The sequence below is a fragment of the Cylas formicarius genome, unplaced genomic scaffold, assembly GCF_029955315.1.
Source record: "Cylas formicarius isolate icCylForm1 unplaced genomic scaffold, icCylForm1.1 PGA_scaffold_12__32_contigs__length_19106922, whole genome shotgun sequence".
NCBI classification, from domain to species: Eukaryota; Metazoa; Arthropoda; class Insecta; order Coleoptera; family Brentidae; genus Cylas; species Cylas formicarius.
In genome coordinates this window covers 18,090,983-18,101,710 of record NW_026844225.1, presented here as the reverse complement: position 1 = coordinate 18,101,710, position 10,728 = coordinate 18,090,983, and the positions used below count along the sequence as shown (strand labels likewise).

Below are 10,728 nucleotides of genomic sequence, written 5' to 3'. Positions count from 1 at the left end.
ATATATATATATATATATATATATATATATATATATATATATATATATATATATATATATATATATATATATATATATATATATATATATATATATAAATACTTTTTGACTCTTCTGTAAAAATGTTGCGAATGTCGTGCGTCGTTTAAGTGTGTAGTGATAAAATCTCGGTGAGACTTCGCGAACGGACGCGTCTCGCGGTATCCCCGCTTCCGATTGAAACTAATGTAGGTGGCGCTCCGCGCCCCATTTCGAGTCATCAACGTGTGCAATGTGATTAGGCCTTTACACTCGCCCGATAATTTCGTAAAAACGACCAGCGAGATATTTTATTTACTGTTTTATTGTGAAATTTTATTTTATTTTCAAAGTCCGTCACGCCGTTGCTGAAACATGTAAGTGCCGGGTTATCGGTTCCACTTCCAACATGGGGCGCTGTAAGCGCAGATAACTTCTGAGCGGGTCTCGACAAAAATTAAGTCGCTTGTGTCCGGCTGGCTGACGGCATCTTTCTTTATACTTAAATATTTTTTTATTATATTATGAAAGCATTTTATTTTTATAATGTATGTTCTTTTCACCTGCCGGTGATTGAAAATAATATTTGTGTAGTAAACCAAAATATTGTTTTTCTAAAATTCAGTATTACGTGCTTCGATTTAACGGAGTTTTCGATCGCATTGTTGTTTTTGAAGCGCCGATTCATCACAGCAACCGCATATTTTATCCTATTGCGGTCTGTTTGATTCTAAAATGAAGTTTTTCGGGATAATTCTGCCGTGCAGAAAGTCATATCTACATTTTACAATTTGTTATCGCTTCCGTTAATTTCGTACGTAGTAAATGGGTTTTAATGTTCAGTGATGCTACTAGTTTTATTTTTAAGTGTAAAAATTAACGCCGCATTTGATTTCACATCTCTTTTTTTTATTAAAAAAGCTATTTTGGTTTTTATGCAAAAACGCGAACCCCAATTATTATATCTATTATTAAGTTAAGTCGTTCATCTCATGTCGATTTTCCATAATACGAAGTGACTGATGCTCAAATGTATGTAAATGTTATTTTTGCATAAACGCCATTACCTAGATTTCTTAACGCAGTGTGTTAGAATTTGCATGTTTGCAAACAGATACAGTAGATTGTCAATATATTTAAATGTTTACGGCTCCGATATTTTTTAAATTTGTAATTGTTTTTATTTCACTTGAAAACAAAAAAAAAACGCAATGAAATCGTTTTTTGGCCTTTTTGTTTCCTACTCGTCCAATCCCGACAAGTAAAAAATCAAACAAACGCAACCAAATTGTTTGTCGACTGTTTATTTCGTACTCTTGGCATCTCATCAAGACAAAACTCAAAAAAAACGGAACCAAATTGTTTTTGGCGTTTTTGTTCCCAACTCTTCGCATTCGATCAAAAAAAAAAAAAAATCGAAGAAACGCAACCAACTTGTTGTTTGGCGTTTTTATTCGCTTGACATTTTTAATTGTATTTGTAGTGATATAGACGTCAATGATCTAATACCGTCTCAGTCTAAGTTCTTTATATGGTTTTTCTATATTTTCGAAATTTTCATTTAACCTGGTGACTATATTTAGCGAATTAATTTTCTTGTCACTGGATATTGTATCTGTTGGACAATAAATCTTATTATTATTAATTAAAATTAATGAAACACAACCAAATTCTTTTTGGCATTTGTTCGCCACTCTTCATATCCGATCAAAATAACGCAACCAAAAAGTTTTTTGGAAACATGACGGATATTCTAGATAAATTGGGACGTGCACAGTATTTTTCTACACTGGACCTTGCTAGCGGCTTTCATCAGATTGAAATGAAAGACGACTCGATCGAAAGGACAGCTTTTAGCGTAGAAAACGGACATTTTGAATACTCAGGAATGCCATTCGGACCTTCCAACGTGTCATGGATGTACAGGACTAACAGAACATATTCAAAATCTGAGATTAATATTCCAAAAAATACGAGAAGCTAATTTGAAGATACAAGCGGACAAGTGCGAATTTTTTCGACGAGAAGTGGAATTCCTTGGACATGTAGTTACCCCAAATGGTATAAAACGAAACCAAAAGAAGACTGAAGCGATTAAAAAATATCCTTTTCCGAAAACACAACGAGACAATAAATCATTCTTAGGTTTAACCGGGTATTATCGCAAATTTATAAAAAATTACGCCAAGATAACTAAACCCAATGCTTGAAAAGGGAAAGCAAAGTCGAACACACAAAAGAATTCATTGATTCTTTTAACACGTGCAAAAATTTGCTAACTTCGGAGCCAGTATTATCTTATCCGGACTTTACAAAGAGGTTTGAATTAACAACCGACGCATAAAAATATGCCATCTCAGGATTTTTATCCCAAGACGGACACCCAATATGCTACGCAATAAGAACGCTGAACCCGGCAGAGATAAACTACTCGACAATTGAAAAGGAACTCTTAGCTATTGTTTGGAGCTGTTAATATTATAGACTTTATTTATTCGGACAAAAATTTATTATTTACACGGATCATAAACTCCCACAGTGGCTAATTTCATTAAAAGCGCCAAATTCACGAGATGGAGATTTAAACTCGAGGAGTATGAGTACGAAATTAAAAACAAAAAATGTAAAAACAACCGAGCAGCGGACGCTTTATCACGATATCCAATAGGATATCGTGATATAGGATAGGATAACTTAGGAGACGCGGGTGACATTATAATTCATTTAAATCCTCAAATCCCATTTGATCCAAATGATAACGCGATCATTTCTTCTTATGTTCAATCGCACAAAGAAAACTCAAGTAAATTGTACGAACAAATAAAAGAATTAAATGAAAAATCGAAAGAAGTCATTATTTCAAAAATAAACGAAAATCGTAAAGAACTGCCAGATTTTAGTGATCAAAAATGTGCTTTCATTAAAACAAAATTTAGAAGCAAAGAACTTCCTAAATTTAAAAAGATACCGTTAATAAACCAAACGGAAAATAAATTAATAACACCAAAGACAAGCTATCACAAAAGCAGTGCAAGGAAGGCCAAGGCTAATGAAAATCTATTCTTTCAGGAAACCAATGAAGATCAAAATGTTGACTCTTCTACTCGTAGCAGTTCTAACCGAACAAATAGTAACAACGTACTTCCTATCCAGACAGGTAACGCAAAGTTAATTTATAAGAAACACACATTTATCCATTATGTAGATTTAAGCCAAATAATTCATCACATAGAAAGCATAGAGAATGCATTCAAAATAATTAAAGATATGTTTAATGTTAAAAGCATAACTAATAATATTTCTGATTACGGACTTGCCGAATTTTACTTTAAAGAACTGAATATTTAATACAAATTACGGTGGAAAAACTTGAAAATTTACATCCACATGTTCGTAATGAACGAGGCCTAATGAATGGCTATTTGAAACTCTCGACGCTGACGACGGAAATTATTATAAAGCAGCAATAAATACACTTGAGAAAAACCAAAACAATTTAGCTAAAGAATTGGAACTACAAGTATTTACATTAAATGGAAATCAACGAAAACTACAAACTGGTTTAAAAACATTCCAAAATGACGATAAATTCTTCTTTTTTTCATTACGCAATTAAACTTAGATTACCAGAATATTATCATATACAATGCTTAAATATCTAGCATCAATCTATAAAGAAAATCAAATTCCACAATAATACAAAATCAATCAATTGTTATACCCCCAATACCCTTATATGGCGCAAGCGGAGAGAAATAATTTGACGACATCGGAATGGAAAACTGCCCCATTACGAAAATGAACCCTTCAGAAGCAATTATAGAACAAATCACTTAAGATTTAGTTCTTGTTCTGAAAACAGAAGCCTGAAAAACTGCTAATCAAGTGTAACACGGATCGATATATGCAAATCGAAGTACCAGTACTGATTAAAATACCAGTAAACTAGCAAATGAAGAAAAATTCTTCAACGATGTAAAAATCCAGTTCGGAAAAACAATATTTTTACCAAAAATCCAGTTAACGGAAATGAACGCAATGAAAGTCCTGGATACTCCCAGTCTTTCAAAAATAAATGTTGACGAAATATACCAGCCAAGAGACTTAGCAGAAAAAATAACTCCCACGGAACCAGCGAAAGAAGAAACAAATACGTTCCAAATAATTGTTATTGTTTTTGGAAGAAGAAAATTTTGAGGCTTTTCCGAAAAAACTCTCAGTTATTTTCCAAAGGTAAGGAGGGAGGAGTTATATGCCCAAACTGCAGACTAAGCCCAAATCTCAGCGAAGATAACGCATCACTGACACCGCATCGAAAGCCGTATTTATTCGATTGTAATATTGTACAATACGCTCTTAATTATTCCAACCTTTGTAACGGACAGTTCGAATAAAACTTTATTTTACTTTCTGTATAAATAAATGTTTTTAAAAACGCTCTCCCGAATTTTGAACCTCATCGTTTTTTGGCGTTTTTGTTCTCTAGTCTTTGTATGCCATCATGAAAAAAAATGTTCCGCATCCGTCTAAGAAAAACCAAAATTATTGTTGTTTTGATTATTATTTAACAGTTAGACCATGGCGTATGCCGCATAATTGGCAACGCCGCATCTGTTTTTGTGCCGTTTCAGCCTCATATAGCCCTGTTCTCCCCAATGCTTCCCCCACCAGTTCTTCAAAATCCAAGCATCTTTTGTATACCCCACTATCAACATGGCGTGGTTGACTGTGTTCGAAGTGCATACAGGGTCGTCGTAGATACCTCTACTGAAACGGTCAGCGTATATAAGATTTTCGCAAAATCCACGTCAAACCACTCACTGGTACAATTGAAAAGTATGGGGCGCGGCGTTTATGGACACAGCGATGGGACCGATTTTCGCCACAGCCGCTTCTAAGGCTTTTTCATCTCTGGCCGGCAAGACGGCCCATGATGTTATATTCGCTATAGCCATATGCTTGTCAAATTGACACCTTCTTTGCTAAAAACAAGTCAACTATATTTTCAAAAAAAAAATCATAAATTCCCTTTCATTGACTTACTTTTGCTACATAAGGGTAGTCACTATAAGCCATCAAGCCCCCGGTATTCTCCAAGTATCTCAAAGTGTTACGTAAAGAGCCGCCTCCGCAGCCAAAGTTTCCAGATGCTGCGCTGCAGTCCACTATTTGTTGAGAACTGAAAGGAATACATAATTACTGCTGCGTGTTTCAACTGCATATTAAAAAAATTCGAAAATATGGTTGTCTCAGTGGTATGGTAAAAGTGCAAATTTGTGTGCCATCAGTGCAGTTTTTAAGAGTTAACAAATAACATAACAAACGCAGGACAATGATCAAACACGCATCTACATTACTGGAAGAATGACTTAGGAAGAAAAACTGTCGAAACTGTCAGATCTGAACCCTATTGAATATCTTTGGGATATCTTGAATGCATTACAATGTTAAAAGTCAACGCGAACTCGTTAGGAGTGGTCGCAAATTAATACAGAAACTCTACAAAAAGTAGTTGATTCTAGTCATTATAATTAACGGTGCCATAACTTGCAGGTGCTCATGATACTAACAACTTTCCATACTTTTTTCCGCCACAGTGCACACCAAATTTAAACAAAATTCAACGCCCTGTATCGCGAAAATGAAAAATGACTTGACCTATCTTTTCTACTTACCCTATATATTATTTAGCTGAATGTGAGCACTGCACTGCTTTTAAATTGAATCGTTGTAATTTTTAATATTAGATATTACCTCAAAGGCACCAATTTATTCGTCTGTTTAAATATTTGTCCCTGTAGAACTCCAGCGATGCTAAATGCGTAACAAGATCCGCAGTCCTTTTGGTTGTATGTAGGGGTGACGAATCCCTTGTCGATCCAGTTCACTTCTTCTGGGACGTGGTTGTATTTATGGTAGAAATCTCCTACAGTTTCCGCTTCGACTTTCCGGTGTCTACTTTTTGTTAATTTAACCATTTTCTGTAGATACGACTGAGGCGTCTTGAAATAAAAATAATGTGTTTACTTGTTATCGTATGTATGAGCGCGTGGCTTTGAACCCGATCATCCCCTTTATGGTCAGTAAAAACGGTAGCGACCATTACTGCTTTAATTATTAATGAGATTAAATGTATTCTGTCTGCGCATCCCGATCGATAATCGTATAAATAATATAATTGCTAGCTGATAATAGTAACATCCAAATCAATAAGAAATGAAACGTTCAAAGTTTCACCAACCTCGTCGATAACCACCGGTAAGTGCCCGTTTACTCGTAGATTTTGAAGTGCTGAAAGATAAGCACGCATTTATTCCGAATACTGACGGAATTTTCGCAGGTTTTTAACACATATGTTAACTAGGGTCGCAAACATGTCTCTGAACTGTAACTTTGACGAGATTATTGAAGCCTCGAAAGATCCCAGCGTCTTAATAATCGACGTAAGAGAACCTCAGGAAATTGAAGAAACGGGCAAAATACCGGGGGCGATAAATATACCCAGTAACAGTAGATTTGATTTTATTTACCGACTGGAGCTAAAGGGATATGTTTAATTTTCAGTGGATTCGGTAAGCACCGCATTGAGCGACGAAACTCCGTCCGAGAGCTTTCTGGCAACTTACGGTGCAGCGAAGCCAAATAAAAATTCGCTATTAATATTTTCCTGCAGAAGCGGAAGACGTAGCGCTATATCTCAACGGGAGGCAATTAATTTTGGATATACGAAGTAAGAGCGCACATTTGCGTATAAATGACCTAATATCAGGTAGCCGCTTGATATCTGGGCTTCTTTTTTTAGCGTAAGGAATTATCAAGGCGGATGGTTGGATTGGTCAGCACGCGTGCAAGCCGCAAATACGCACCAGGTCGGCTAAATTGTGATCCAATAGAAAATAAGTATGTAATCCCTTGGCAGCTTCTTCGTTGTGTTTTTTAATTTTTTTTAAATTCGCCAACCACGCTTCCTTTTTATATACGTCGTGGTAGTCGGTGTAGGTTTTGTTGAATCTTTCCTGCAATAATAAAAATGTTGTGTTGGTTCCGATATATTTTGACAAAGTGTTAATTTCCTTAAACCTCGCGCCTACAATGTTTCACATTTAAGCGGATTAGACGACAAAAGGAAAACCTTTCATCGCTCATCAAATTGGATTATAGCGTCCACAGATTAAGTTGAAATCCCCGTATTGGGAATGCTGCTCGAGCAGAAAATCTCTCCCCCTTATTACTTAGTTTATTGGTTCCCAAACATAAACCTTAAAGTCGAAGTTATCACCTCAAAATCCTATCGAGTGTATTTTATGATTTAGTTCCCGCAACTGGATTGAAAAATCGATTCGGGCAATAGATTTTCTATAGGTAGAACTTCGACGGGGAATCAAGTTCGAAGAAAAGGTGGATTCGTCGGTTTAAGATATATATTTCCGTTATTGCTTAATAGATGGCGCTGACATCGAAACGACTTTTATTAACTAAATCAAAACCAGTTCGACCCGGTCAGTTTAATCATATCAAATTTGTAGGTCGACTATAAATTTTGATCACACAGAAGCAATTTATATCCTTAGGGCTTTTTGCATCAATTTCGATTTATTAGGTCCACTCTAAGTGTATCAAATTCTGTCCAGTTAATAATGTTAATTATGAACGTAAATCGTTTTTGAAAAATTCGAGAAAATATAAACAATCCAATTATGTTTTTTTCTGTATATCTCAAAATACGCCAAACATGATTTTCGGTTTAGTGCTTCACCAAAAAACTTTTCAGACGCCTACATAAAAAAAAAGATTTTTCTGTTTTCTTGGGGGAAGTTTGAAATGAAAAATGTTTGCTACAGGTTGTTTCCTAATAATATACGAGAAGCTGCGCAGATGTATTTAAATACATACATTACAGCCAAATAAGATCTTTGGAGGACTAATTGACAATTAAACAAACACATTCGCTGGTTTCCTGGCTTGCACGATCGCCAGATCTACCCCCTCCGGATTTTTATCTTTGGAGGTTCATCAAAAGCTATGTGAACCAACAGAGAAAGAATTATGGCGCCTAATTTAACAATGTGCTGAGACCCACAGTTAAACAATGTATTACTATGAACAATAATAATTGTGGAATGACTTTTTATAAATTTCAATTATTACGTGTTATTTATTCCAATGTAATTAGTAAATAAAGAGATTTTTTACGTTATAGACTTTTCAGTTTTGAGTAAACAATAAATTTAATACTAGTTCAGCGCATGTGATCATTGGAACGTTTGTTTTTCTATAAAAATCAAGTTTTGCTTTTGTGACCATAAGAATGATAATTTCATGTATCACATTCATCATTTAAAATATTTTTTTATGCTCCACCTATTAATGAAAATATTCACTATGGCGAACAAAAGAAAACAAATGAAAAAACTGTATTTCCCTTTATGTTATCATAATCTTCTTTAAAAATTTTCACTACCGAATTTTCGGGCCCCTAAACTGAATATTAACAATTAATAAGCCATCCTGTCGGTAAACAAAAACCACTAAATAGCATAAAAGAGCAAATGGTATATCGAGATTTTTGTTCATATGATAAAACGGAGATAGTAAATTTAGAAACTAAAGACAAACGAAAACGTAAAAAATTTATTTCTCTCGGGCATCCTTATTTACAAAACGTTTAATTATTAATTTTCTAACAATCGTATACGTGCCTTAAATTCATTCCACTGTCTCTCGACGTCCTTGTTTTCATTCGGGAGATAAAAGTATTGACACAGGCAACATTGCACGGCCGCTGAGAAAATCCACAACGGAACGCATCTCATTTTTTTTACACTCCTTCTAATTATGAGGCTCGCAAGCAGCGCCCATATCAAATGTTATGTTTTTGTTTGTTTGTCCACTCGGCAAATTATTTAGATCGACTTTTCATTTTACTATCGTTGCGGCAGTATGTTTTTTTACGTCGCTTGTTTTGTTAGTAATTACAAAACAATATAATGAGTTTTCGTATTAAACAATCCGAGCCAGCTGCTCGGTAATAAATATGGCGAGAATATTGTAGGTAAGAAAATATCCTACACGTGGCATTTCTTTTTAATTTTTTTTTTAATAAAACGATATTAATTAACTTTGTCGTGTAGATAGTACCCATCCGCGGTTTGGTTACATATCGATTAACACTAAGTCTCTAAAATTTACATTATGTCGTAGTAGTGACGGTCCAGGGACAGAATTTGAATCGCTTCGAATGTTTACAGTTTTAATCAAATTGCACGGGCATACGAAGCATTACTTTCACCTTAAAAGACTTAAAAAAAAATTAAATATACTCGTCATTATGCTTTTAGAGTTGGCTACAAAATATATAAAAAACACTTGGGAAATCATCATGATCATGATCTTGTAAGTCTAAGTCTTAAAGTACTGTTTTGCCCACACTGAACTGACGCCTTTTAATTTTTGTACATTTTTTTCTATAGTGTTGAAGTTCACCCTTCAGAGCTTAACTTTTTTCAATTAAGTTCTGAAGAGACCCACATTTGCGTTCACCCTCTCAAAATTGACATTTTTTATAAAAAAATTTAAAAATTTGGTTATTACTGGAAATATGGAAAAATTTTATTAGGAATAGTTGTTTCTTTTTCTGTTTTCTACCTAACTTTGGTTTGGTAAAGTCTGTTCATAGATATAAGAAAATGACTGACTGATACGAATTAAGGAAAGACCCGGGCCAGCTGTAAGAATGAAATATGGTCGAACAGGTAAGACTTTGCTTAGAATGTAATTATTTGGGGTTTTGTTAGGAAAAATACTAAACAATATTTATTTATTTATGTATGTATTTATGTTTAAATCTAAAATAAAATTACAAATTTTTTTTATTACATAATATATCAGTATCGCTATCGCTATCATCCCCCGACCTTGTGGAGGGATGTTAAAAACTTCGGTTTCTATAAGTTTTTGGGACATTGGAGTTAACACGGGGAAAAACATTGTTACGACGAATGGCAGATTTCAGTTGGTGCCAAACATGTTCAGAACTAGTTTGTTTTTAAACCAACTTTCAAATAAATCAGCGGTAATCCAGAGAAGAATCTTTAATATTTTTCGCAGACAGAGAAAGTCCATTTGGAAGTTGGATCTTTAGATCCAACATGCAAAATAGTTATTCTTTTACCTCTTTTTGATGGCGTGTTTGTTTTACACATATCAGTTGAGTCAACCCAACCCTTTTCCGGGGTATCACAAGTGTCGAACCAGGTTTCATCCAAGAAAAATAATTGGCCTTAGTTATTCTCTGTAAATCCTATTTTTTTCTAGATATTCTAGTCGCCATGTCCGAATTTTAAACATTCCATTAAAACTTGTGTTGAATACACTTTCATAAGGTAGTTCTGCCATATTTAACACCGGTTTCATCTTTTTCAAGCCTCCTAATTAAGGTATCTGATGTAGGCACGCTTTGTTCCTCGTATAACCGGTAAATTTTACGCCGTATTATATCTTCATCACTTTTTTTCCTCGCTGAAATGGGATTATTCACAATTTTCCATACAGTTGATGTTGGAATTTTCGTCAATGTGGCCGTTTCTTCTAAAGATGCTTGTTTGCTGGCACCACGTTCAATGAGAGTCAAGTAAAAATTGTTTATGACTTCCGTAGTCTCAATAGAATAGTGTTTTCCACATTTGATCGGGAGCATCTCGTGAGATACAC

General features: G+C 34.7%; 2 protein-coding genes across 5 annotated transcripts; one reads left to right on the top strand and one right to left on the bottom strand.

Annotated features, from left to right (window-relative positions):
- Window positions 1-4,254: 4,254 nt before the first annotated feature.
- On the bottom strand, window positions 4,255-9,147 carry LOC132708750 (procathepsin L). Of its 3 annotated transcripts, none has more exons than XM_060681307.1 (6): window positions 8,718-9,147; window positions 6,885-7,034; window positions 5,773-6,020; window positions 5,062-5,197; window positions 4,846-5,000; window positions 4,255-4,782 (listed from the first exon to the last, which is right to left on the bottom strand). In XM_060681307.1, the coding sequence occupies exons 1-6, from the start codon at window positions 8,829-8,831 to the stop codon at window positions 4,590-4,592; spliced, it is 996 nt and encodes a 331-aa protein (XP_060537290.1). In that variant the 5' UTR covers window positions 8,832-9,147; the 3' UTR covers window positions 4,255-4,589. The 3 variants fall into 3 exon arrangements, with proteins under 3 accessions (XP_060537290.1, XP_060537289.1, XP_060537288.1); XM_060681306.1 differs by having other exon boundaries at window positions 4,256-4,782; window positions 4,840-5,000; window positions 8,718-9,143; XM_060681305.1 differs by having other exon boundaries at window positions 4,257-4,785; window positions 4,840-5,000; window positions 8,718-9,135.
- On the top strand, window positions 6,152-6,958 carry LOC132708751 (rhodanese domain-containing protein CG4456-like). Of its 2 annotated transcripts, none has more exons than XM_060681309.1 (4): window positions 6,152-6,276; window positions 6,383-6,522; window positions 6,583-6,748; window positions 6,821-6,958. In XM_060681309.1, exons 2-4 carry the CDS (start codon window positions 6,393-6,395, stop codon window positions 6,894-6,896), a joined length of 372 nt encoding a protein of 123 aa, XP_060537292.1. In that variant the 5' UTR covers window positions 6,152-6,276; window positions 6,383-6,392; the 3' UTR covers window positions 6,897-6,958. The 2 variants fall into 2 exon arrangements, with proteins under 2 accessions (XP_060537292.1, XP_060537291.1); XM_060681308.1 differs by having other exon boundaries at window positions 6,186-6,276; window positions 6,359-6,522.
- Window positions 9,148-10,728: the final 1,581 nt, after the last annotated feature.

Coding starts and splice junctions, on each gene's coding strand:
- LOC132708750 (XM_060681305.1), bottom strand. CDS start 8,831: ATGAGATGCGTTCCGTTGTGGATTTTCTCAGCGGCCGTGCAATGTTGC. Junction 6,021..6,884: donor ATCACAATTTAGCCGACCTG/GTGCGTATTTGC, acceptor TTTTATTTCAAG/ACGCCTCAGTCGTATCTACA. Junction 5,001..5,061: donor ACTACCCTTATGTAGCAAAA/GTAAGTCAATGA, acceptor ACTTGTTTTTAG/CAAAGAAGGTGTCAATTTGA.
- LOC132708751 (XM_060681308.1), top strand. CDS start 6,372: ATGTTAACTAGGGTCGCAAACATGTCTCTGAACTGTAACTTTGACGAG. Junction 6,523..6,582: donor GGGGGCGATAAATATACCCA/GTAACAGTAGAT, acceptor TTTAATTTTCAG/TGGATTCGGTAAGCACCGCA. Junction 6,749..6,820: donor ATTAATTTTGGATATACGAA/GTAAGAGCGCAC, acceptor TTCTTTTTTTAG/CGTAAGGAATTATCAAGGCG.